General features: G+C 47.1%; 1 protein-coding gene across 1 annotated transcript; it reads right to left on the bottom strand.

Moving 5' to 3' along the window:
* Positions 1-185: 185 nt before the first annotated feature.
* On the bottom strand, positions 186-27,061 carry LOC147108964 (uncharacterized; the record flags this gene model as incomplete). The annotated part of the gene is made up of 3 exons (XM_086005971.1): positions 186-860; positions 25,458-26,051; positions 26,132-27,061. Coding segments are annotated over 3 exons (1,752 nt in total), but the record flags the coding sequence as incomplete, so codon positions are not given.
* Positions 27,062-27,983: the final 922 nt, after the last annotated feature.

Raw genomic sequence — 27,983 nt, 5'->3', positions numbered from 1 at the left:
GGCCCCTGTGGGTCACTCTGGGTCCCTGTGGGTCACTCTTGGACCCTCTAAGTCCCTGTGGTTCACTCTGGGTCAATCTGTGTCCCTTTGGGTCACTCTGGATCACTCTGGGTCCCTGCGGTCACCCTAAGTCACTCTGGGCCACTGTGGGTCACTCTGGGCCCCTGTGGGTCACTCTGGCCCAAGTGCCTCTTTTCCTGAGGAATTCTCTATCGCTGGTGGCCAATGTGTGATGGGGGCTAATCGGAAACCTGTCCACTCACTGCCACTGACACGCTCAGGAGCCTGACATTCAATGTTAGCCTGTCTTTATTACTATTTTTCTCTTGTTTCTGCTCATATTTCTAATTCCCAAGGCTTCCTGTTCATCACATTCCTTGTAGTCAGCCCGTCCCTAGCACGACACTCAGCATTAATAATATTGGCCTCATTGTCCGTTAACAGTTCTGATTTGGCCAGAATTTAGGTTGCAGTTTCACCAAGGCTTCCTTAATTACTTCCTAGTTCTACAGATTCTACGTGAGAAGGTGAAATGAAGTCAATGCTTTTACTGCATGTGATCCACTACAGAGGCAGCTGAGATGTCCTTGCTCAGCCTGAGTGCCCGTGTCTGTTCCAGCTTTGGTCGGCAGTTACTCTTTATACACCATGGTTGTAGCCTGGGCTCCATTATTCTGCAGGAGCAGATGTCTTGGCCACTGTGGCAAGGAGGAGATCATGGGAGCAGAGGCACCTTTACCCCGGCAGCATTCTCCGTGTCTCAGACTCAACTGGCTGCAGGTGCTATCATCAGAGCATGGTGAACTCATCGTTCTCCCAGGAACTGCCCGGGGCTCACAACTCAACCGCTGGCAACTGGCCTGGAAAAGAAAGCAACAAAAGTGCTGATGATGGTTGTGCACGCTCTTTGCTGATTGTGTTTCTCAATACTGTAAATATACATTAATAACCCGGGGAAAGGACATGGGGAAAGACAACACCACTGGAGCAGTGACCCGTGAGGTCACCCCACAGACCATCGTGCCCGCTCATCGCTCAGGTCATTGAGGAACTCATGTCACTGCTGCTGAGGTTAGGTAGAGCATTATCTTTACCAGCTGATTTATATGGGATGCTTGACTCTGTGTGTGTCTAGAATCATAGAATCATATAGCAGAGAAGGAGGCCATTCGGTCCATCATGCTTGTGCCAGCTCTTTGGTAGAGCTATCCAACTAGTCCCACTCCCCCAGTCTTTGCTCATAGCCCAGAAAATTGTTCCTTTTCACATAATCATAGAAATTTACAGCACAGAAGGAGGCCATTCGGCCCATCGTGTCTGTGCCGGCCTAATCCCACTTTCTAGCCCTCGGTCCATAGCCTTGTAGCTTATGACACTTCAAGTGCATATCCAAGTACTTTTTAAATGTGATGAGGGTTTCTGCCTCGACCACCCTTTCAGGCAGTGAGTTCCAGACCCCACCACCCACTGGGTGAAAAAAGGTTTGCAATTCCCCTCTAATCCTTCTACCAATTACTTTCAATCTATGCCCCCTGGTTATTGACCTCTCTGCTAAGAACATAAGAAATAGGAGCAGGAGTCGGCCATTTGGCCCTTCGAGCATGCTCCGCCATTCAATAAGATCATGGCTGATCTTCTACCTCATCTCCACTTTCCTGCACTATCCCCATATCCCTTCATGCTCTTAATATTCAAAAATCTATCGATCTCTATCTTGAATATTCTCAACGACTGAGCCTCCACAGCCCTCTGGGGTAGAGAATTCCAAAGATTCACCACCCTCTGAGTGAAGAAATGTCTCCTCATCTCAGTCCTAAATGGCCGACCCCTTATTCTGAGACTGTGACCCCTGGTTCTAGACTCTCCAGCCAGGGGAAACATCCTCCCTGCATCTACCCTGTCAAGCCCTGTAAGAATATTATATGTTTCAATGAGATCACCTCTCATTCTTCTAAACTCTAGAGAATATAGGCCGAGTCTACTTAATCTCTCCTCATAGGACAATCCCCCCATCCCAGGAACCAGTCTAGTGAACCTTCGTTGCACTCCCTCTATGGCAAGTATATCCTTCCTTAGGTAAGGAGACCAAAACTGTACACAATACTCCAGGTGTGGTCTCACCAGGGCCCTATATAATTGCAGTAAGACATCTTTACTCATATACTCAAATCCTCTTGTAATAAAGACCAACATACCATTTGCTTTCCTAATTGCTTGCTGTACCTGCATGTTAACTTTCAGTGATTCATGTACAAGGACACCCAGGTCCCTCTGAACACCAACATTTCCCAATCTCTCACCATTTGAAAACTACTCTGCTTTTCTACTTTACCTACCAAAGTGGATAACTTCAAATTTCTCCACATTATATTCCATTTTCCATGTTCTTGCCCACTCACTTAGCTTGTCTATATCCCCTTGAAGCCTCCTTGCATCCTCCTCACAACTTACATTCCCACCCAGCTTTGCATCATCAGCAAATTTGGATATATTACATTTGGTCCCCTCATCCAAATCATTGATATAGATTGTGAATAGCTGAGGCCCAAGCACTGATCCTTGCGGTACCCCACTAGTTACAGCCTGCCAACCCGAAAATGACCCGTTTATTCCTACTCTCTGTTTTCTGTCTGTTAACCAATCCTCAATCCATGCTAGTATATTACCCCCAATTCCATGAGCCCTAATTTTGTTTAATAACCTCTTGTGTGGTACCTTATCGAATGCCTTCTGAAAATCCAAATACACCACATCCACTGGTTCCCCCTTATCTATTCTGCTGGTTACAACCTTAAAAAACGCTAACAGATTTGTCAGACACGATTTCCCTTTCATAAATCCGTGTTGACTCTGCCCAATCCTATTATTATTTTCTAAGTGCCCTGTTACCACATCCTTAATAATAGATTCTAGCATTTTCCCTACTACTGATGTCAGGCTAACTGGTCTGTAGTCCCCTGTTTTCTCTCTCCCTCCTTTCTTAAATATGAGATTACATTTGCCACCTTCTAATCCACGGGAACCATTCTAGAATCTATGGAATTTTGGAAAATGACAATCAATGCATCCACTACCTCTATAGCCACCTCTTTCAAAATCCTAGGATGTAGGCCATCAGGTCCAGGGGATTTATCGGATTTCAGTCCCATTAATTTCTCCAGTACTATAGCTAATTTCTTTCACTTCCTCATTCTCACTAGACCCTTGGTTGTTCACTATTTCTGGGAAGTTTTTTGCGTCTTCTTCCGTGAAGACAGCTCTACTCTACTCTAGAGCCTTGACATTTCTCTCACTGCTTTCAAATTTACTCTTTCCTGAATCCTCCCAACCCCCTTCATTGGTTTAAAGCCCTGTCTACTGCCCTAGTTATTCAGTTTGCCAGGACACTGGTCCCAGCCGATTTAAGTGGAGCCTGTCCTAGGGGAAAAGCTCCCTCTTTCCCCTGTACTGGTGTCAGTGCCCCATGAACTGAAACCCCTTCCTCCCACACCCCTCTTTGAGCCACGCATTTAAACCTCTAAAAAGTTTGTCCCTATGCCAATTTACGCGTGGCTCAGGTAACAATCCAGAGATTATTACCTTTGAGATTCTGCTTTTTAATTTGGATCCTAGCTCCTCAAACTCCCTCAACAGAACCTCATTCTTAGTTCTACCTATGTCGTTGGTTCCTATGTGGACCACGACAACTGGATCCTCCCCCTCCCACTCCAAGTTCTTCTCCAGCCGCGAGTGTAGTGTCCGTGTGTTGATAAAGTCACTGAAGACAGGAGTTGGTTCATAGGTGTTTACTAAGCAAAGTCTGGGGGGGGTTCTAACGGATATACACAATATACAGGCTTATATAGCCCGAGTGGCAATTACCGGCATTACAGCACACCTGGGCTCTTAAAGGCACATACACTACAATTCCTCCCCTTTTAGCTAACCAGTACATCATATTTTAAGTAATTATTAATTACATGTTATAAGAAAAATAATATACACATTGCTGTAGTTAATTAATTATAAGTCAGTCTCTCAGGAGGCTTCCTGACTCGGTCCGGATAATGCCTCGGGGGTGTAGTAGTTTCTGGTGGTGTAGTAGGTTCTTTTGACAAGGCTGATTCGGCTTGAATGCCAGTGTCGGGTTCATCGGGTTCCAGTATCACCGGATCGGAGGTAGATATGGGTATCTCTACTTCATCGTTAGACGTATAGAGTTGTGGTGTAGGTTGTCCCTTTTCGGATGACTTTATGATTTGGTCAGCATGGCGCCTTATTATGCTTTCTCCGATGTCCACGGTATACATCAGTGGTCCTAGTCATGTGCAGATAGTTCCAGGCTGCCATTTCTCGGTACAGTAGTCCCGGGCCAAAACTTGTTGACCTATCTGGAAGGTTCTAGTTGGCCTATCATTCATGCCTTGAAACTGCCGGTTCTCCACGTCCCTTCTGATGTTGGGCTTGACCAAATCCAGCCGGCATCTTAGGTTTCTATTGAAGAACATCATGGCGGGAGTTTGGTTGGTAACCATATGTGTTGCATTCCTGTATGCGAATAAGAAGTTATCCACCTTGTGCTGAAGTTTATGTCTTCATTACCCATGGCCTTTATGGCCTTCTTGAAGGTCTGGACAAACCTTTCAGCCAATCCATTGGTGGCGGGACGGTATGGGGCGGACGTGTAGTGCTTAACCCCATTGTTTTTTAAGAACTTTCTGAATTCTTCGGACACAAATTGTGGTCCATTATCAGAACATAGCTGTTCCGGCAGCCCATTCCTGGCAAATATGGTCCTTAATACTGTGATGGTTTCTTCCGTGGTGGTGGAGGACATCTTTATTACCTCCGGCCACTTGGAGTGTGCATCAACCGCGATTAAGAACATTGAGTCCATAAATGGACCAGCAAAGTCGATGTGCACCCTTTGCCAGGGAGATGAGGGCCACTCCCATGGATGTAGAGGGGCTTGTGGTGGAGCGTTTTGGACCTTCTGGCATCCTAGGCAGCTCTTGGTCATTTCTTCGATGTCTCCATCGATACCTGGCCACCATACAAACGCCCTAGCTAGGTTCTTCATTTTCACTCCACCCAGATGCCCCTCGTGAAGCTCCTTTAGCACTTTATCCTGGAGTTTGGGTGGAATCACCACTCTGGATCCACACATCAAGGTTCCTCGGCACACTGACAGCTGTTCTCTTCTTTGCGAGAATGCTGGCAACAGTGGTTCGCCATGTGCTGGCCATCCCTTCACTGTTAAATCGTAGACCCGTGAGAGAGTCGGGTCATTTCTCGTCTCCCTTTCAATGGCAGAATTTGTTACTGGTAGACATTCCACTATGGTAGAGTGGAACATCTCTACTGGGTCTACTGTAGGTGCCTCTTCTACCGTTGGCAACGGTAGGCGCGATAAACCGTCAGCATTCCCATGCTGTTTTGATCCTTTGACCAGCATCGGACCTAGGAGTGAGCAGCGAGGTCAGGAGGAGGAGCTATAACCGGCATAAAAACCAGCGGCAGCGACCAGAGACCCGAGACCAGCATCGGACCTAGGAGTGAGCAGCGAGGTCAGGAGGAGGAGCTATAACCGGCATAAAAACCAGCGGCAGCGACCAGAGGCCCGAGACCAGCATCGGACCTAGGAGTGAGCAGCGAGGTCAGGAGGAGGAGCTATAACCGGCATAAAAACCAGCGGCAGCGACCAGAGGCCCGAGACCAGCATCGGACCTAGGAGTGAGCAGCGAGGTCAGGAGGAGGAGCTATAACCGGCATAAAAACCAGCGGCAGCGACCAGAGGCGTACCAAATCAACAGCAGAGGAGAGAGGTAAAAAATAATCCAAGAGTGACGTCACCAGGAAGCAGGTAGGTGATTGGTTGGATTGGTTGGTGAGTATTTCTTCTTTTTATACAAAAGGGACGGTCTACACCTGTGCAGAGATGGAACTGATGTTCTCGGGGTAATTTTTGATAAAGCAGTTCGGGAGCATTTAAACTAGTATGGCAGGGGGCTAGAAACCTATGTAGTGAAATAGAGGAAAGTGAAAGGCAGACAGAAATAAATGGTAAAAGGGTGAGGAACAAAAAACAAAGGGCCAAACTAATTCATAAAAAATGTGAGCATAAAAAAAGCCTGAGGGTTTTATACCTTAATGCGAGAAGCATCAGGAACAAGGTAGATGAATTAGCTGTGGAAATAGAGGTTAATAATTATGATCTAATTGGGATTACGGAAACATGGTTGCAGGGTGAGCAGGGCTGGGAGCTTAACATACAGGGGTATTCAGTATTTAGGAAGGATCGACAAAAAAGAAAGGGAGGAGGGGTAGCATTGCTAGTAAAAGAGGGGATAAATGCAATTGAAAAGAAGGATATTAACTCAGTTAATACAGAATCTATATGGGTGGAGCTAAGAAATAGCGAGGGGCGAAAAACATTAATAGGAGTGGTATATAGGCCTCCAAATAGTAAAATAGAGGTTAGGGAGGGCATCACGAGGGAAATTAGAGAAGCGTGCAATAAGAGCACAGCTGTCATCATAGGTGACTTTAACTTACATATAGATTGGACTAGCCTAATCAGTAAAAATAATGAGGAGGAGGAATTCCTTGAGTGTTTAAGGGATGGTTATCTGGATCAATATGTCGAGGAACCAACTCGGGAACAGGCTATATTGGACTGGGTACTGTGCAATGAGAAGGGACTAATCAGTAATCTTGTTGTACGGGGACCCTTGGGTCAGAGCGATCATAACATGATCGATTTCTCACTCGAAATGGAGAGCGAAGAAATTGACTCAGAGACTAAGGTCCTGAATTTAAACAAGGGGAATTATGATGCCATGAGACGGGAACTGAGTAGGTCTGATTGGACAACGTTCCTGGGAGGACTGGAGGTAGATAAACAATGGCAAACATTTAAAGATAGAATGACAAAATTGCAAAAATTGTTTATACCAATCTGGCATAAAAGGAAATCTAAAAAGGTGACTCAACCGTGGATAACAGGGGAAATTAGAGACAGCATAAAATCCAAAGATAGGGCGTATAAAATAGCCAAAAAAAGCGCCAGAGCGGAAGATTGGGAACAGTTTAAGATAGAGCAAAGGAGGGCAAAGGGCATGATCAAGAGGGGCAAAATAGCTTACGAAAACAAGCTGGCGGAAAATATAAAAACTAACTCCAAAAGCTTTTATAAATATATCAAAAGGAAAAGACTGGTGAAAACCAAAGTTGGTCCATTGCAGTCAGATACGGGGGAATATATAATGGGAAATAAGGAAATGGCAGATCAACTAAATGCATACTTTGGGTCAGTCTTTACGAAGGAAGACACAAAAAACCTCCCTGGGATATCGGGAAAAATAGGGACATTGGCAAAGGAGGAACTGACGCAAATCAATATCTCTAAGGATATGGTGTTAAGGAAGCTAAAGGGATTGAAGGTGGACAAATCCCCAGGGCCTGATAACATGCATCCTAGGGTACTGAAGGAGGTGGCCCTAGAGATAGCGGATGCACTAAGGATGATTTTTCAGAATTCATTAGACTCGGGAACAGTACCGATGGATTGGAGGGTAGCTAACGTTACCCCACTATTCAAAAAGGGGGGTAGGGAAAAAGCAGGTAATTACAGACCTGTAAGCCTTACATCAGTTGTGGGCAAAATGCTGGAGTCCATCATTAAGGATGAAATAGCGGAGCACTTAGCAAATGGGGACAGGATAGGACAGAGTCAACATGGATTTACAAAGGGTAAATCGTGCTTGACTAATCTATTGGAATTTTTTGAGGGAGTAACTGGTAGAATAGATGGGGGAGAGCCAGTAGATGTGGTGTACCTGGACTTCCAAAAGGCCTTCGATAAGGTCCCACATAAAAGATTAGCATGGAAAATTGAGGCTCATGGGATAAAGGGGAAAGTTTTGGCGTGGATAGGGAACTGGCTGTCAGATAGAAAACAGAGAGTTGGAATAAACGGCTCATTTTCTGAATGGCAGGCAGTAACAAGTGGGGTACCACAGGGATCTGTCCTGGGCCCCCAGCTGTTCACAATTTACATTAATGACCTGGATCAGGGAGTCGGATGCAGCATTTCCAAATTTGCAGACGACACTAAACTAGGAGGGGGGGTGGGCTCAGAGGAAGAGACCAGGAAGCTCCAGAGCGATTTGGACAGACTGGGCGATTGGGCGGATAAATGGCAGATGCACTATAATGTGGACAAGTGCGAAGTTATCCACCTTGGGTGCAGGAACGGGAGGGCAAATTATTATTTAAATGGCAATAGATTGGGAGAGGGGGAAGTACAGAGAGACCTGGGTGTTCTTGTACACCAGTCACTGAAGGCGAGCATGCAGGTGCAACAGGCGGTCAAGAAGGCAAACGGTATGCTGGCCTTCATAGCAAAAGGGTTAGAATACAGGAACAGGGATACCTTGCTGCAGCTGTACAGGGCACTGGTGAGACCACACCTCGAGTACTGTGTACAGTTTTGGTCGCCTCATCTGAGGAAGGATGTTCTTGCCATGGAGGGGGTGCAGCGGCGATTCACCAGGCTGATACCAGGAATGGCGGGAATGACCTATGAGGAGAGACTATGTAGTTTAGGGATGTACACACTGGAGTTTAGAAGATTGAGAGGGGACCTCATAGAAGTGTATAAAATTCTGACAGGTCTAGACAGACTGGATGCAGAAGGAATGTTTCCCTTGGCGGGTGAGAACAGAACTAGAGGACATAATTTAAGGATAAGGGCTAAACCATTTAGGACAGAGATGAGGGGGAATTTCTTCACTCAGAGAGTGGTGAACCTGTGGAACTCATTGCCACAGAGGGCAGTGTACGCCAGCTCATTAAATATATTTAAGAGGGAATTAGATATATTTCTACGGGCAAAAGGGGTTAAGGGTTACGGAGAGAAGGCGGGGACGGGATACTGAATTAAAGGATCAGCCATGATCTCATCGAATGGCGGAGCAGGCACGAAGGGCCGAATGGCCTACTCCTGCTCCTATCTTCTATGTATCTATGTATCTATGTATTACAAGCTTAAATTCGGCAGTTTTTTTCTAGGGTCTGTGCTGTAAGGGAGACAGTTGGTTAACCATTAAACTGGTGTAATTTAGAGGGATTGATTTAATCTAATTAAATAAAAAAAAATTATAATTAATTACATAGAATGGAGCAGATGATGTGTTACTGTTGCGAGATGTGGGAGCCGGTAGACCCCATTGAGGCTAACGGTAATTACATCTGTGACAAGTGTCTGCTGCTACAGGATCTCCAGCTCCGTGTTGATGAGCTGGAGTCTGAGCTTCAGATACTGCGACACATCAGGGAGGGGGAGAAGTACCTGGACTCTGTGTTTCAGGAGGTGGTCACACCTATGAAGTTAATTAATTCAGATGTAGCCCATGGTCAGGGACTGGACGGTGTGACCACGAGTGAGGCAGGTACGGGGATCCAGAAGGTAGTGTTGGAGGAGCCGCAGCCGTTGCTCTTGTCCAACAGGTTCGAGCTTCTTACTCCCTGTGGAGACGGAAGCAGGGGCTGCAGGGAGGATGAGCAACCTGACCACAGCACCGTGGAGAGGGGGGCCATTCAAGAGGGGGGAGTAAATAGAAATGTTGTAGTGGTAGGGGATAGTATTATTAGGGGGATAGATAGAGTTCTCTGCAGCCAAGAGCGAGAGTCCCGTAGGCTGTGTTGCCTACCCGGTGCCAGGGTTAAGGACATCTCCTCTGGGCTGGACAGAAACTTGGAGTGGGAGGGGGAGGATCCAGTTGTCGTGGTCCATGTTGGTACCAACGACATAGATAGGACAAGGAAGGAGGTTCTGCTGAGGGAGTTTGAGCAGCTAGGGGCCAAATTAAAAAGCAGAACCACAAGGGTAATAATCTCTGGATTATCACCTGAGCCACGAGCGAATTTGGCTAGGACAAATAAAATAAGAGAGTTAAATGCGTGGCTCAAAGACTGGTGTGGGAGAAATGGGTTTTGCTTCCTGGGACACTGGCACCAGTACTGGGACAGGAGGGAGCTGTTCCGTTGGGACGGGCTTCACTTGGCCAGTGCTGGGACTAGAGTCCTGGTGGATCATATAACTAGGGCTGTAGAGAGGGCTTTAAACTAACTAGTGGGGGGGAGGTTCCTGGAGAGCAAATAATACAAATGACAACAGAGAAGGTCATAGACTTAGGTAGCAGTGGGGAAATTAAAAACCAGAGCGTGTCAGGAAGGGGTAGAAGGTGTGGAGTAAAAGGTAAAGTAATAAAAAGGGCAATAGCAGGAACTAAGTGTCACAAAACATATTTGAAAGTTCTCTATCTGAATGCACGTAGCATTCGTAACAAAATAGACGAGTTAAAGGCACAAATAGCTACATATGGGTATGATCTTGTGGCCATTACAGAAACATGGCTGCAGGGTGACAATGCCTGGGAATTAAACATACCAGGTTATTTAACAATCAGGAAGGACAGGCAGGAAGGAAGGGGAGGTGGGGTGGCTATGTTAATAAAGGAAGGAATCACTGTAATACAGAAAAATGATATTGGGTCAAAGGATCAGGATAATGAAACAGTTTGGGTGGAGGTAAGGAATAATAAGGGGAAAAAAACACTAGTGGGTGTAGTATATAGGCCTCCGAACAGTCGCAACTCGGTTGGACGGAGTATCAATCAGGAAATAGTTGAGGCTTGTAATAAGGGAACATCTATAATTATGGGGGATTTTAACTATCATATAAATTGGACGAATCAAATTGGGCAGGGCTGCCTTGAGGATGAGTTCATTGAGTGTATTAGGGATGGGTTTCTTGAGCAGTATGTAACTGAACCAACCAGGGGGCAAGCAACCTTAGATCTGGTCCTGTGTAACGAGACAGGATTAATTAAAAATGTCCTAGTAAAGGATCCCCTTGGAATGAGTGACCATAACATGGTTGAATTCCATATTCAGTTAGAGGGTGAGGAGGCTGTATCTCAAACAAGCGTGCTAAGCTTGAATAAAGGAGACTATGAAGGTATGAGAGCGGAATTGAGTAAAGTGGATTGGGAAAATAGGTTAAAGGATAAGACGATACATGATCAGTGGTGTACATTTAAGGAGTTATTTTACAAATTCCAAAAAAAGTATATTCCACTGAGAAAAAAAGGGTGTAAAAGAAAAGACAGCCATCCGTGGCTAAGTAAAGAAATTAAGGATAGTATTCGACTAAAAACAAGGGCATATAAGGTAGCCAAATCTAGTGGGAGGATAGAGGATTGGGAAAACTTTAAAAGACAGCAAAAAATAACAAAAAGATTGATTAAGAAAGGGAAGATACATTATGAAAGTAAATTAGCAAAAAATATAAAGACAGATAGTAAGAGTTTTTATAGTTATATAAAAAGAAAAAGGGTGGCTAAAGTAAATGTTGGTCCCTTAGAGGATGAGACCGGGAAATTAATGGTGGGAAATATGGAGATGGCAAAAACACTGAATGAATATTTTACATCAGTCTTTACAGTAGAGGACACCAAGAATATCCCAACACTTGACAAGCAGGGGGCTATGGGGGGGAGGAGCTAAATACGATTAAAATCACTAAGGAAGTAGTACTTGGTAAAATAATGGGACTCAAGGCGGATAAATCACCTGGACCTGATGGCTTACATCCCAGGGTTTTGAGGGAAGTGGCGGTAGGGATTGTGGATGCATTGGTAATAATCTTCCAAAACTCCCTGGACTCAGCAAAGGTCCCGGCAGACTGGAAAACTGCTAATGTAACACCCTTATTTAAAAAGGGCAGTAGACAGAAGGCTGGAAACTATAGACCGGTTAGCCTAACATCTGTGGTAGGTAAAATTTTGGAGTCCATTATTAAGGAGACAGTAACAGGACATTTGGATAATCATAATTTAATAAGACAAAGTCAGCATGGTTTTATGAAGGGGAAGTCATGTTTGACAAATTTGCTGGAGTTCTTTGAGGAAGTAACATATAGGGTGGATAAAGGTGAACCAGTGGACGTAGTGTATTTAGACTTCCAAAAGGCATTTGACAAGGTGCCACACAAAAGATTATTGCTTAAGGTAAAAAATCACGGGATTGGGGGTAATATTCTGGCATGGATAGAGGATTGGCTATCTAACAGAAGGCAGAGAGTTGGGATAAATGGTTCATATTCAGACTGGCAATCAGTAACCAGTGGTGTTCCGCAGGGGTCAGTGCTGGGTCCCCAACTCTTTACAATCTATATTAACGATTTGGAGGAGGGGACCGAGTGTAACACGTCAAAGTTTGCAGATGATACTAAGATGGGAGGGAAAGTAGTGAGTGAGGAGGACATACAAAACCTGCAAGGGGACATAGACAGGCTAAGTAAGTGGGCAGAGATTTGGCAGATGGAATACAATACTGGAAAGTGTGAGGTTATGCACTTTGGCAGGAAAAATCGTAGAGCAAGTTATTATCTTAATGGCAAGAAACTTGAAAGTACTGAAGTACAAAGGGATCTGGGGGTCCTGGTGCACGAAACTCAAAAGGTTAGTATGCAGGTGCAGCAAGTGATTAAGAAGGCCAATGGAATGTTGGCTTTCATTGCTAGGGGGATAGAATATAAAAATAGGGAGGTATTGCTTCAGTTGTACAAGGTATTGGTGAGACCGCACCTGGAATACTGCATACAGTTTTGGTGTCCATACTTAAGAAAGGACATACTTGCTCTCGAGTCAGTGCAAAGAAGGTTCACTCGATTAATCCCGGGGATGAGGGGATGGACATATGAGGAGAGGTTGAGTAGATTGGGACTCTACTCATTGGAGTTCAGAAGAATGAGAGGCGATCTTATTGAAACATATAAGATTATGAAGGGGTTGGATCGGGTGGATGCAGGGAGGATGTTCCAGATGATGGGTGAAACTAGAACTAGGGGGCATAGTCTTAGAATAAGGGGCTGCTCTTTCAAAACTGAGATGAGGAGGAACTACTTCACTCAGAGGGTGGTAGGTCCATGGAATATGCTGCCCCAAAAAGCTGTCGAAGCTACATCATTACATAAATTTAAAACAGAAATAGACAGTTTCCTAGTAGAAAAGGGAATTAAGGGTTACGGGGAGCGGGCAGGAATTTGGACATGAGTCTAGGTTCGGATAGGTCATGGCCCTGTGGGTAGCGGAGCGGGCCCAGGGGCCGTGTAGCCTGATCCTGCTCCTGTTTTCGTGTGTCTAATGCTGTTAGATTCAGGAGATGGTTCTGTGATAGTGGATTGGCGGTTAGGATCAGATCAGCCATGATCTTATTGAATGGCGGAGCAGGCTCGAGGGGCCAATTGGCCTACTCCTGCTCCTATTTCTTATGTTCTTATGTTCTTATTCTATGTTGTATTGGTGTGCCCCTAGAAAAAGGGACCATCTCTGTAGCCTTTGCGCTGTCATAATGGGAACACCCTTTTTAGGGTTGAATATGGAGATGAGGGGTTGATGGTCAGTCAACAAGGTAAATTTTTGTCCGTGTAGGTAATGGTTGAATTTCTTCACTCCCCATACCAGGCTGAGTGCTTCCCTGTCGATTTGGGCACAGTTACGCTCAGCTGAGTTTAATGAGCGTGACGCAAAAGCTATCGGCCGTTCTGAGCCATCAGGGAATTTATGGGATAATACTGGTCCTATGCATCGCACGCCAGTCTGATTGGCAGTGATGGGTTGTAATGAGCCAAAACTTCTTCGGATGTGATTAAGTCTTTGCATTTATGGAAGGCACGTTTACAGTCTTCGTTCCATTTCCAAATCACTCCTGTTTGTAGAAGTTCATTAAGAGGGTGTAGAAGAGTTGATAAGTTCGGTAAAAATTTATGATAGTCATTTATTAATCCCAGGAATGACCTTAATTGTGAAACATTTTCAGGTGCTGGAGCTTTTATGACCGCTTCAATTTTTTCAGGTGACTTATGCAACCCTTCATTATTAATTATGTGGCCACAATATGATGTCTGATTTTGGAAAAATTCGCACTTGGGGCGATTTGCCCGTAGGCCCCGTCCTTTCAGCCTAGTGAGCACCTGCTCCAAATTGGCAAGGTGCTCGTTGTCGTTTTCTCCTGTTACAAGGATGTCGTCTAGGTAGCATTGAGTCCCCGGAATTCCTTGCAGGACTTGCTCCATAGCTCTTTGCCAGATAGCTGGAGCTGATGCTACTCCAAAAACCAGTCGATTGTACTGGTACAGGCCTTTGTGTGTGTTTATCGTGAGATACTTTTTAGAGGCCTCCTCAACCTCCATCTGTAGATATGCCTGTGCCAAGTCAATTTTGGTGAAACGTTTCCCTCCGGATAGTGAGGCGAAAATATCTTCTATCCTCGGAAGAGGATACTGTACTGTGTGAAGGACCGGGTTTACAGTCACCTTGAAGTCTCCACAGATGCGAATTTTTCTCTGTTCTTCAGATTTATCATTATTCAATGCTTTTTTCATGACTGGAACGATGGGTGTTGCCCACTCGCTCCAATCTATTTTGGATAATACGCCTGCCTTTTCCAAATTCTTCAGCTCTGCCTCGACTGCTGGACGAATTGCGTATGGCACTGGTCTTGCCTTAAACATTTTTGGAATTGCTGCATCTTCCACTTTTATTGAGGCGGTGATGCCTTTCATCAAGGTTCCTAGTTTCTCTTGAAACACTTCTTTGGTGTTGGCCAAGATGTCTTTTAATCATTCAGGTATGATGTCATCATTGTTTCTTTTCTTACTGGTCACCGTCAGTGCCTGAATGGAGTGCCAGTCTAAATGTATCTTTCTGATCCATTCACGCCCCAACAACGGTGGACCACCATCTTGTAGAATGTATAAAAACAACTTTTGTATTTCTTTGCCGTTGTATACAACAGGCACCCTTATTTTTCCTTTGGGGTATACTTTCTGCCCCGTATATGTTTTTAAGATAATGGATGTGTCTTTTAGAGGTATATGCGAAAATAGCCTCTCGTAATCCCGTCGATTTTATTACGGTTAGAGCTGATCCTGTATCTAGCTCCATTTTAACTGGGGACCCTGCTATCGTGAGGGTAACCCAAATGGTTTGGTAATCATCTTTGGCAAGTACATTATGTAATTTGAGACAGCTTAGTCTCTTGTTTTCGGAGTCGCTATCGCTCTTCTGGTCTTCGGAGCTACTGTCCGTCATCATTTGTACCTTCCTGTACTTTCCTTTATTGATTTTTTTTTTTCTGTCTGTGGATTTATTTTGTCCAGATCGGCATACCCGTGCAATGTGTCCAATCTTTCCGCATTGCCTGCATGCTTTGTCCTTGAACCAGCAGTCCCTCTGGTTATGGGTGGATCTGCAGCAGCGATAACATCTTTCGAAACTCTGTGTCATTTCATGGGTGCTGAAGTCCTGTGTCTTTTGTTGTATCTCTGCAGCTCCTTTTGCTGCTGCCTCGTATGATACAGCCATACTGAAAGCTTTGTCCAATGTTACATCTTTTTCAGAAAGCAGCCTTTTTTGTGTTCCTTCACTTAAGAGACCGCAAACGAATTTGTCTCGAAGATAATCTGATAGTCCTGCCCTGAATTGGCAGTACTTTGATAGCTTTCTTAATTCGGTTAGGTAATCAGCGTTACTTTCATTCTTGTGTTGATTTCTCTTGAAGAATTTGAATCGTTCCGCTATCAGCAGCGGTGTTGGGTTTAAGTGCTCCTGCAGGGTATCAACAATTTCTTTAAAATTCTTGTCCTTTGGTTAGGCTGGAGTGATTAAATTTCGTAACAGCCCGTATGCCTTTGCGCCCATTAGGTTCAGCAGTACTGAAGCTTTTTTTTCATCTTCTATTCCATTTGCAGTGCAATATACCTCTACTCTTTCCACGTATGTGGTCCAATCCTCTATTTCGCTATCAATAGCATCAATATTGCCAGACTTAGGCATTTCAGAAAAGATATGGCGCTTCCCGCGCTTTTCTTTCTTTTCTGCAGCAAAGATATGGCGCTTCCCGCGCTTCCCCACCGCTGCTGCCGATGACAACGCTGTTTCCCGCGGTTTCCGTTCTATTTTTAATTTTTATTTATTTATTTACAGTTGGAGACTCGTTCCCGCCGGACTTTCTCTCCAGGTCTGAACGCTGACCCGCTTGCCGCGCCGGCCATCTCCCGAGTGCTCCCTCCCAGTCTGTCACTGCTTGCCTCCGACCTCGCTGCCTGTCTCAGCTGTAGAGCCAGCCACTGGAGCCCCAGCCTGATGCCCAGGAAGGATTAGCACAGTACCTGCCACCAGCTTGGCCAGCTGGTGAAACCACAGCTTCTCTCACTTTCTTGAGTCTTCTGGACGCCCGAGGAATCGATGTCCTTGAGGTGCTGCCGAATTGCAGGTAAGTCCGTTTCCACTTCGTCGCCACTGTAGTGTCCGTGTGTTGATAAAGACACTGAAGACAGGAGTTGGTTCATAGGTGTTGATGTGCCTCAATGAATCCGAGACTCAACGTTAACGGAGCAAAGCAAGGCTTTTATTAACTCAGAAAGTAATACACAGTGGAGAAGTGTCTCTCATCCAGAGATCTGCTGTACTGCCTGTGAGACACGCTGGGGCCTGCTTAAGTAGGGACCAGGTATGGGCGGAGCCCTACACACAATACAATACAGGTAAGGAAATGAAACTGAAACTAAACTCCCCTGCTTGTCACAGTCACAGGCACAATCAAACACAGAGAATACAGAGTGCCTGATGAATGGCATATTTCATCACATTCACCCCTTCTACAGATTTAGTCTGTTCGGGGGTTTGATAGTCCTCTGTGACCGACGTAGCTGTTGTGGTGCCGCGGGTGTCGGCTGGGTGTCCCCGGTGGCCTCCTGGGTCTCTGCTGGGGGCGCCGCCAGGGTTGTTGAAGGGGTAGTTGGTGGGGGCACCGTTGGTCGATGTTCTTCCGGGGGTGATGAAAGGATAGTGGGTGGGTAAGAGTTGCTGTGATCGTTGTTGCTGTTGTTGTCGTGGTTGTTGTCGTTACCGGCTGGGGCGACGTCTTTTATGGACACGGTGTCCTCCCTTCCGTCGGCGTGCCGGACATACGCGTATTGGGGGTTGGCGTGGAGTAGGTGCACTGACTCCACGAGAGGGTCCGTCTTGTGGCCCCTCACATGCCTTCGTACAAATACCGGACCTGGGGTGGAGAGCCATGACGGCATGGATACGCCTGAGGTGGATTTCCGGGGAAAGACAAACATTCGTTCATGAGGCGTGGCATTAGTGGCAGTACACAATAGCGACCGTATCGAATGGAGCACATCTGGGAGGACTTCCTGCCAGCGGGAGATAGGGAGGCCCTTGGTCCTTAGAGCTAGAGTGACTGCTTTCCATACTGTCCCATTCTCTCGCTCCACCTGGCCGTTACCCTGGGGGTTGTAGCTGGTGGTACGGCTCGTGGCGATCCCCCTGGACAGCATGTACTGGCGTAGCTCTTCACTCATGAAGGACGCCCCCCTATCCGTATGGATGTAGCTCGGCATACCAAACAGGCAGAACAGGCTGTTGAGGCATTTAATGACCGTGGCGCTGGTCATGTCTGGGCAGGGGAAGGCGAATGGGAAACGGGAGTATTCGTCCACAATGTTCAGGAAGTAAACATTGTGGTCGACTGACGGGAGGGGGCCCTTGAAATCTAAGCTGAGCTGCTCAAAGGGCCGTGTAGCTTTGATTAAGTGGGCTCTATCTGGGCGGTAGAACCGAGGCTTGCACTCAGCGCAAGTGCGGCAGTTCCTGGTCAGAGACCGAACTTCCTCAATCGAGTAGGGTAAGTTGCGGGACTTTATGAAGTGGAACAGCCGTGTGACCCCTGGGTGGCAGAGGTCGTTGTGGAGGGTCTGTAGCCGATCCCCGGTGGCGCTGGCACACATCCCTCGTGAGAGGGCGTCGGGGGATTCGTTAAGGGCCCCTGGCCGGTAAATGATGTCATACTCGAAGGTGGAGAGCTCGATCCGCCACCTGAGAATCTTATCATTTTTAATCTTCCCCTTCTGTTTATTATTAAACATAAACGCTACCGACCGCTGGTCGGTAAGTAGGGTGAAGCGTTTGCTGGCTAGGTAGTGGCGCCAGTGGCGCACTGCCTCCATGATGGCTTGGGCCTCCTTTTCCATGGAGGAGTGTCTGATCTCGGGCCCTTGGAGGGTCCTCGAGAAGAAAGCTACGGGCCGCCCCGCCTGGTTGAGGGTGGCCGCCAAGGCAAAGTCAGACGCATCACTTTCCACTTGAAAGGGAGTGTTCTCATCCACTGCCTGTAGCGTGGCCCGTTCAATATCCCGCTTAGTGCTTTTGAAGGCGGCATGGGCCTCAGCAGAGAGCGGAAAAGAGGATGCTTTCAAGAGGGGGCGGGCTTTGTCGGAGTAGTTGGGGACCCATTGGGCATAATAAGAAAATAACCCCAGGCACCTTTTCAGGGCTTTGGGAGTGTTGGGCAGGGGCAGCTCCCGTAGGGGGCGCAATCGGTCGGGGTCTGGTCCGATTTCCCCATTCTCCACCACGCTGCCTAGTATGCAGAGGCGCGTGGTGTTGAAAACGCACTTGTCCTCGTTGTAAGTGAGGTTGAGTTTTTGTGCGGTTTTCAGGAACCTCTCGAGGTTCGAGTCGTGATCCTGCTGGTTGTGACCGCAGATGGTGACGTTGTCGAGGTAGGGGAAGGTTGCCTGCAAGTGGCGGTCATCGACCATGCGGTCCATCTCCCTCTGGAAGACCGAGACCCCATTCGTCACCCCAAAGGGGACCCTGAGGAATTGGTAGAGGCGTCCGTTCGCCTCGAAGGCGGTGTACGGGCGGTCCTCTGGTCTGATAGGGAGCTGGTGGTACGCTGACTTGAGGTCGATGGTGGAGAACACCCGGTATTGGGCAATTTGGTTCACCATTTCTGATATGCGGGGTAGCGGGTAGGCATCTAGTTGGGTGTACATGTTGATCGTTTGGCTATAGTCGATCACCATCCGTTTCTTCTCGCTACCCCTCACCACCACCACTTGGGCGCGCCACGGGCTGTTGCTGCGTTCAATAACGCGCTCCCTCAGCAGCCTGTCCACCTCGGTCGCGATAAACCGCCTGTCCTCCCAGCTGTACCTCCTGCTTTTGGTCGCTATTGGCCGGCAGTTGGGAGTAAGGTACGCGAATAGCGAAGGTGGCTTTACCTTCAGGGTAGCCAGACTGCACACTGTGAGGGGCGGCTGGGACCCACCATAATTGAGCGTGATGCTTTGGTGGTGGCACTGGAAATCCAGGTCCAAGATCACGCTCGCACATAGACTCTTCATGATTAGTAATTTAAAATTATCGTATACAGTTCCGTTAACGGACAATTGTACCGCGCAGTAACCCATAATGGTCGATGTCTGGGTTTTATCAGCCATAGAGATGGTGCCCCGAGCAGGGACCACCGTTAGAGAGAGTTGTTGTGCTAGTTCAGGGTGGATAAAACTCTCCGTGCTTCCACTGTCAATTAAACATTTAACCCCGCACCCGTTTACCTCGATGTCCACCATTGATTTGGATAGCGGGTGCGGTCTGGTCTGGTCCACTGTGACCGATGCCACTGTAGGGCCCTGATCGAGACAAGATGGCGTCCACGCTGTCTGCTCACAAGATGGCGGACCCCACGAGGTCGGGCAAGATGGCGTCCAAGATGGCCGTTCCCACGGCGCACACGCGGCGGTGGCGGGTTTTCCAGCGGGGTTCCCTCTGCACACCTTCCCGAAGTGCCCCTTCTTACCGCACTTAAAGCAGGTGGTGCCTTTCGCCGGGCACAGGTTTCTGGTGTGCTTCGGCTGCCCGCAGAAGTAGCAGTTGGGGCCCCGACGCGTCGCGGCTGTCGTAGGGCTTCTGGGGGGAGAGCGGGGCCCCGACGGTGTCGGGCTGCCGGGCGGGGAAGATGCCTTCCAAGATGGCGGCGCCCTTGGTGCACACGTGGCGGCGTGGGCGGCGCTGGCTGAAGAGTAGGCGTCCGAGTTTCTCTGGGCCACATCCAGGGATCGCACTGTGTCCACAGCCTGTTTCAGGTCCAATCCCGTTTTTTCCAGTAGTCTCTGCCGGATGTAAGTGGAGCTGAGGCCTGTGATAAAGGCATCACGAACAAGCTCGTCAGTGTACACTGCGGCTTTTACATCTTGGCACTTGCAGTCTTTGCCAAGCGTTTTCAGGGTGACTAGGAACTCATCCAGCGATTCCCCAGGTCGCTGTGTGCGAGTAGCGAGCAGATGCCTAGCGTACACCTCGTTTGTAGGCTGCTGGTAATGCACCTTTAGGATGTCGCAGGCGGCCGGGTACGTGTCGGCGTCTTGGATGAGGGGGTAAACCCGGTGGCTTACCCAATTCCGCAGGATTCCGAGTTTCATACTTTCAGCGTCCGTAGCATCTGTGATGGCTGCGGAATTGTCCAGGAAGAATTCCATACACTTAAACCAGTGTCCGAATCGTGCCGATGCGTCCGAAGCATGCGGGTCCAAATCCAAACGTTCGGGTTTCAAGAGTTGCTCCATTGCGTTGAAAATTGAGTTAATAAAATTGATGTGCCTCAATGAATCCGAGACTCAACGTTAACGGAGCAAAGCAAGGCTTTTATTAACTCAGAAAGTAATACACAGTGGAGAAGTGTCTCTCATCCAGAGATCTGCTGTACTGCCTGTGAGACACACTGGGGCCTGCTTAAGTAGGGACCAGGTATGGGCGGAGCCCTACACACAATACAATACAGGTAAGGAAATGAAACTGAAACTAAACTCCCCTGCTTGTCACAGTCACAGGCACAATCAAACACAGAGAATACAGAGTGCCTGATGAATGGCATATTTCATCACAGGTGTTTACTAAGCAAAGTCTGGGGGGGGGGTTCTAACGGATATACACAATATACAGGCTTATATAGCCCGAGTGGCAATTACCGGCATTACAGCACACCTGGGGCTCTTAAAGGCACATACACTACAGCGAGGAGATATCTTTAACCCTGGCACTGGGCAGGCAACACAACCCCCCACTTGAATGGTCTCCTGCACCATGGTGCCATGGTCAGCTTGCTCATCCATCCTGCAGGCTTTTCCCTCATCCACACAGGCAGCAAGAACCTCATACCTGTTGAACAAGGACAAAGGCTGAGGCTCCTCCAGCACTGCACCTGGGGTCCCCTTACCTGCCTGAGTTGCAGTCACACCCTCCTGACCCTGACCACTAACCAGACCTGTACCACTACCTAACCTAAGGGGCGTGACTGCCTCCTGGATCAAAGTGTCCAGGTAACTCTCCCCATCCCTGATGCCCTGCAATGTTTGCACCCCAGACTCCAGCTCAAAAACTCTGAGCTGAAGCAGGCACTTACTGCAAATGTGGTTGTTTGGGATCACAATGCTCTCCACAAACTCCCACATGCTGCAGTTGTGGCACACCACCTGCACTGCCATCCCTATATGACCTTGTTTTATTAAATTAAATTAAATTTGTAATTAGGTAACTTAGTTTACAGTGTAGTTTCTTGACTGCTTACTTGATCTAGATTAAGTTATGGGTAATGAAATTAAATATCTACCTGTAACACAAAGCACTACAAGTCGCGTAGGCAAAAAGCAACAACTCCTTCCCACTCTTCTCCAAATTCCCAAATAAAACACTCTGTTCAAGTCCACTCCATTAGTTCCCGCTCTGTGCAGACCAAAGGGAAATAGGTCCTTCCTAGCCATTCTATCTGGGCCCCTCATAATTTTATACACCTCAATTAAGTCTCCCCTCAGCCACCTCTGTTCCAAAGAAAACAACCCCAGCCTATCCAGTCTTTCCTCATAGCTAAAATTCTCCAGTCTTGGCAACATCCTTGTAAATCTCCTCTGCACCCTCTCCAGTGCAATCACATCTTTCCTGTAATGTGGTGACCAGAACTACACGCAGTACTCTAGCTGAGGCCTAACTAGTGCTTTATACAGTTGAAGCATAACCTCCTGCTCTTGTATTCTATGCCTCGGCTAATAAAGGCAAGTATCCCGTATGCCTTCTTACCCACCTTATCTACCTGGCCTGCTATCTTCAGGGATCTGTGGACATGAACTCCGAGGTCTCTCTGTTCCTCTACATTTCTCAGTATCCTACCACTTATTGTGTATTCCCTTACATTGTTAGCCCTCCCCAAATGCCTTATCTCACACTTCTCCGGATTGAATTCCATTTGCCACTATTGTGCCCACCTGACCAGTCCACTGATATCTTCCTGCAGTCTACAGCTTTCTTCCTCATTATCAACCACATGGCCAATTTTTGTATCATCTGCAAACTTCTTAATCATGTCCCCTACGTTGAAGTCTAAATCATTGATATATACCACAAAAAACAAAGGACCCAGTACTGATCCCTGTGGAACCCCACTGGAAACAGACCTCCGGTCACAAAAGCACCCGTCGACCATTACCCTTTGCTTCCTGCCTCTGAGCCAATTTTGGATCCGACTTGCTACTTTCCCTTGGATCCCATGGGCTTTTACTTTTCTGACCAGTCTGCCATGTGGAACCTTGTCAAAAGCCTTGCTCAAATCCATGTAGACTACATCAAATGTTCTACCCTCAATTTAGTCAGACACAACCGTCCCTTAACAAATCCATGCTGACTGTCCTTGATTAATCCATGCTGTTCTAAATGACGATTAATACTGTCCCTCAGAATATTTGCCAGTATTTTGCCCAAGTACATTTTCAAGTATTTATCCAATTCTCTTTTGAATGTTACTATTGAATCTGCTTCCACCGCCTTTTCAGGCAGCACATTCCTGATCACAACAACTCGCTGCATAAAGAAAAATGTTTCCTTATTTTGCCTCCGGTTCTTTTGCCAATCATCTTAAATCTGTGTCCTCTGGTTACCAACCCTCTGCCACTGGGCACCACACTTTAGGAAGGATGTCAAGGCCTGGGAGAGGGTGCAGAAGAGATTTACTAGAATGGTTCCAGGGATGGAGGACTTCAGTTATGTGGAGAGACTGGAGAAGCTGGGGTTGTTCTCCTTAGAGCAGAGAAGGTTAAGGGGAGATTTAATTGAGGTGGTCAAAATTATGACTGGTTTTGATAAAGTAAATAAGGAGAAACTGTTTCCCGTGGCAGGAGGGTCGGTAACCAGAGGACACAGATTTAAGGTAATTGGCAAAAGAACCAGAGGCAACATGAGGGAACTTGTATTACACAGCGAGTTGTTGTGATCTGGAATGCGCTGCCTGAAAGGGCGATGGAAGCAGATTCAATAGTAACTTTCAAAGGGAATTGGAGAAATACTTGATGGGGGAAAGTTTGTAGGGCTCTGGGAAAGAGCAGGGTGGCTTCCACTTGCCTCAGCACCAGAACCCAGAGCTTGACCCGGCTGAGTGGCCAATCAAACCTAATTGGAGAGCTCTTTCAAACAGGCACGATGGGCTGAATGGCTTCCTTCTGTGCTGTATCATTCTATGATCCTATGAACTGGTCATTCATCTTATTTTTTTGCGTGGCTCAATTTGGCTGCTGTGTTTACAAAAACAACAGTGACTACAGCGGTTGTGAAGCAATTTGGAATTTCCTGAAGATGTAACAGATGCTAAATAAATGGAAGTCTTTCTTTATTACATGCATGACACACACACACAGAAACATGCACACACAGACACCAACACACACACACACACACAGACACACACACAGAAACACGCACAGATACGCACAGACACACACACACACAGAAACATGTACACACAGAAACACACAGGCACACACACACAAACACACACACAGAAACACGCACACACACATACACACACACAGAAACATGCACACACAGCCACACAGACACCGACACACACACAAACACACAGACACCGACACACACACAAACACACACACACAAACACACACACAGAAACACGCACAATCACACACTTCTTCTTCTCCTTCTTAGGCAGTCCCTCGGAACCGAGGATGACTTGCTTCCACATTAAAAATGAGTTCGCAGGTGACTGATGAGTCCAATGCGGGACCTACAGTCTCTGTCACAGGTGGGGCAGATGGTGGTTGAAGGGGCGGGTGGGTGGGGTGCTTGGGTTGACGTGCGCTCCTTGCGCTGCCTGCGCTTGGCTTCCGCTTGCTCCCGGCGAAGAGACTCGAGGTGTTCGGCGCCTTCCCGGATGCTTCTCCCCCACTTTGTGCGGTCTTGGGCCAGGGATTCCCAGGTGTCGGTGGGGATGTTACACTTTTTCAAGGAGGCTTTGAGGGTGTCCTTGAAGCGTTTCCTCTGCCCACCTGGGGCTCTCTTGCCGTGCCGGAGCTCCGAGTAGAGCGCTTGTTTTGGGAGTCTCGTATCGGGCATGCGGACAATGTGACCCGTCCATTGGAGCTGATTGAGCGTGGTCAAAGCTTCGATGCTGGGGATGTTGGCCTGAGCGAGAACACTGACGTTGGTGCACCTATCCTGCCAATGGATTGGCAGGATCTTGCGGAGGCAGCATTGGTGGTACCTCTCCAGTGCTTTGAGGTGCCTGCTGTACATGGTCCATGTCTCTGAGGCATACAGCAGGGCAGGTATCACTGCTGTCCTGTAGACCATGAGCTTAGTGCTGGGTTTGAGGTCCTGGTCTTCAAACACTCTCTTCCTCAGGTGACCGAAGGCTGCACTGGCACACTGAAGGCGGTGTTGGACTTTGTCGTCGACGTCTGCCCTTGTTGACAGTAGGCTCCCGGAGGTATGGAAAGTGGTCCACGTTATCCAAGGCCTTGTCGTGGATTTTGATAATTGGGGGACAGCACTGTGTGGCGGGGGCAGGTTGGTAGAGGACCTTTGTCTTACAGAAGTTTAGTGTAAGGCCCATGCTCTCGTACGCTTCGGTGAAGGTGTTTACGATGGTTTGGAGTTCGACCTCTGAGTGAGCGCAGACGCAATTCGATGACAGAGGATGGGATGACCTTGGATCTGGACTGGAGGCGACGGAGGTTGAACAGTTTCCCGTTTGTTCTGTAAATTAGCTCCGCTCCAGTGGGGAGCTTACTGAGGGTGAGATGCAGCATTGCAGCAAGGAAGATTGCCCACACACAAACAAACACACAGAAACACACACAATCACACACACACGCACACACACAGAAACATGCATAGACACACACACAGAAACACGCACACACACAGACACACACAGACACACAATGGATATTCTGAATTTATATAGATTTTTTAATTTAAAGTAGTGATGGATGTGCTGCTCTATATTTTCCCTTTATTTTTCTCCCATGTTCTATTGCCTTGTTTGGGAAGGGGTTGGGGGCAGCACAGCACAGAAGCAGTTGGTGCAGTGTTCTGCTCCCCTCCTTCAGGGAAGCTGACTCCCACTTGCCTCAGCACCAGAACCCAGAGCTTGACCTGGCTGAGTTGCCAATCAAACCTGATCCAAGGTTCACCTGGTGTCAACCCCTTGAATGTACAGATCAGACACATTAACCAACAGAAACACCAATGAGAATTGTGGGTTTCTCTTACCTTAGACTGGGGCTGCCCATCTTTACATCTATCCTTGTAGAACTCACACAAAGACTTGCCATCGTCATCTGAGAAGACTACAGTATTTTCCCTTAAGTTGCGTGGACTCGGACATTGTTTATAATACAGACAGGAGGTTCCAACATCATCGACTTCACAGACGTAGGCATCATCCTTCTGCCTCATACATCCATCTCCCCCAGTCCTCTGGTCCAGGCAGCTGTCCCTGCAAGTTCCTCTCATCCGACACGGGGAGGCTGAGCAGCTGCGCCAAGAGCTGTCTTCCCAGGGGAATGGGCCTTGTTTCTGGACTCTCTGAAGAAAACATTTATTTCTTAATTGTCTCTTCCCCGAGCACAGAGATTCTTTTATTTTGCTTTGAGTAGCTGAGCTGAGCCAGGACGTGTCTCCCCTGGGGAATGGGGCATGGCCAGGAACTTTCACCCCACAACATTTACTCACTTTTGGGCATTCTTGGCGAAGACATGATTTCACACCTGTCGTCTTATTGGAAACTCCTTTACCACATCGTCTATCGATACACGGGCTGGAAACGCATCCACATCCTTGATCAATGTCACACCTCGCAGACCTCTGCAGATAACATTTCTCTCTTAATTTCCAGACACATTACCCTACAGAACACCAATAGGGTTATTATGGGTTTCACTTACCTGACAGTGAGACTTGCTATCTTTCCGTTTACCGTGTTTCATGTAGGACTTACACATATCATCTTCACCTGAGGCGGATGTTCCAGAGCGAAGAGCAGATGTTTTGTAAGACAGGCAAGATGTTCCAATTTCATCTTGTTCACAAATGTACATATCATTTCCCTGTCTGTTCCCCTTGCATTTACTTTCCCTGTTCCTCTCGGTCTTACACTTACTCTGCTCCTTACTGTTGTCTTTTGAAACACCCAAACCAAAAAGACTGCAGCCTCCTTTCATCTTATGGTGGGACCTTAATATTTCACGTGGGTCTTCAACAGAGCTGGAGGGCTTCATTCCAGAATAGTCTCGAGATTGTAGCTCTTGTTGGTGCAAACATGATTTTGCAACTGCTTCCTGATTGTGAAGCTCGCTGCACCCTCGATAATTACACAAAGGAAATGGTCTTGTAAGGGTTCCGTGATCTTGATCATCAATATCGTACATGGTGGACCTTTGCAAATAGCATTTCCTTCTCTGTTGTTTTCTTTCCATTTTGCTCTTCCCCGAGACTGGAGTTTGAGCATAGGGCAGGGATGAATCTGGGAAAAGTGGGCCTGGTGGACTGGTGCCACATTTACAGGAGCAGTGAGAATTTGAAGTGCCGGTTGACACCCATTCATGGTCATCCTGTTGACAAGGTGGTCCCTTGGACTGGTGGTTGCTCCCATTTGCAAGCTCGGATGGACACACTGTCACACATGGGGGTTCATAGAACTCTGCACACTCCCATTCTTCATCAGAGGCTGACAAATGTAAACTGTCCCTTGGGGCGATGGGGCCCATCACTGCTTCTTCATATGATGGTGTGGATTTACAGACATAAACATATGGCTCAGACCTTTTATAAAAGGCAGATGACGAGAAGTTATTGCCATGATCTTCATTCTCTGAAATGCAGAATTAAAATGAGTTGAAACCAATTACTGTATAACTGGGTTCTGTTTTGTTAAAGTGGACGCAGCTTTTCTGTGTGAGCAGACAATCTACCTTAACCAAGTAACGGCCACTTCACTTTCTTTTAAAGACCCTTGGAAGACTAAGACTGCTTTTGGCCGAAGAAGTATTCGCCATGGAGATAGAGAATGAATGACGTGTGAAGTGAGGTACAGCGGCAAACATCAAATGATTCTGTGCATTAGCAATTCAAGTCATGAAGCGAGGGCTAATTCTCTTTGCACAGGAGCAGACTTCAAACCTGATATGTTCAAGATTATGGAGGGAATTGACAAAGTTGATCTGGTCAGATTGCTGCCTGTGAATGGGTCAATACTAAAGTTTAAATTGAGGAATCTAAGTGTAAGAAGGGCAGATCGGGTGGAACTTCTACACAAAGAGTAATAGAATTGTGGAAAATGCGATTTAACCTTGAACCAAACATATCTGTCATAAGGAATAACTTCTTCAGGTTGAGATGTGTTGATGTATGGTATCGATTGGCACCTAGTTTGAATAAATTCAACTGCATCATCACTAAAGCACTGGTTCAATCCCTGCTCCAGCGGAATAGTGGGAGGGAAAGGAAGAATATGAGCTAGATTGTGTTCTGAAATCAGATCCTGATAAAAGGCCAATTTGGACAGACTTGGGCCCTTTTCTCATTCCTGACTTTATGCGCTTATTTACCAAGAAATAAGTCACAAAGTGATAGCAGAACATTCCACCCTCTAGCACCTGCTCCTCGCTCAGCACCTTGTCCTAAAGCACACGGAGATCTGAACCGTACCTCATAAAATTGTGCAAAAGACAGAACTTACTTTTTTGCAAGGTAAACTCCTTTTATTTTCCCACATATTCTCCTCAGACCATACTGGCC

This window comes from Somniosus microcephalus, chromosome 13, assembly GCF_052327205.1.
Source record: "Somniosus microcephalus isolate GS21.2 chromosome 13, FLI_Smic_1.0, whole genome shotgun sequence".
NCBI classification, from domain to species: Eukaryota; Metazoa; Chordata; class Chondrichthyes; order Squaliformes; family Somniosidae; genus Somniosus; species Somniosus microcephalus.
This window is presented reverse-complemented; position numbering and strand designations above follow the sequence as displayed.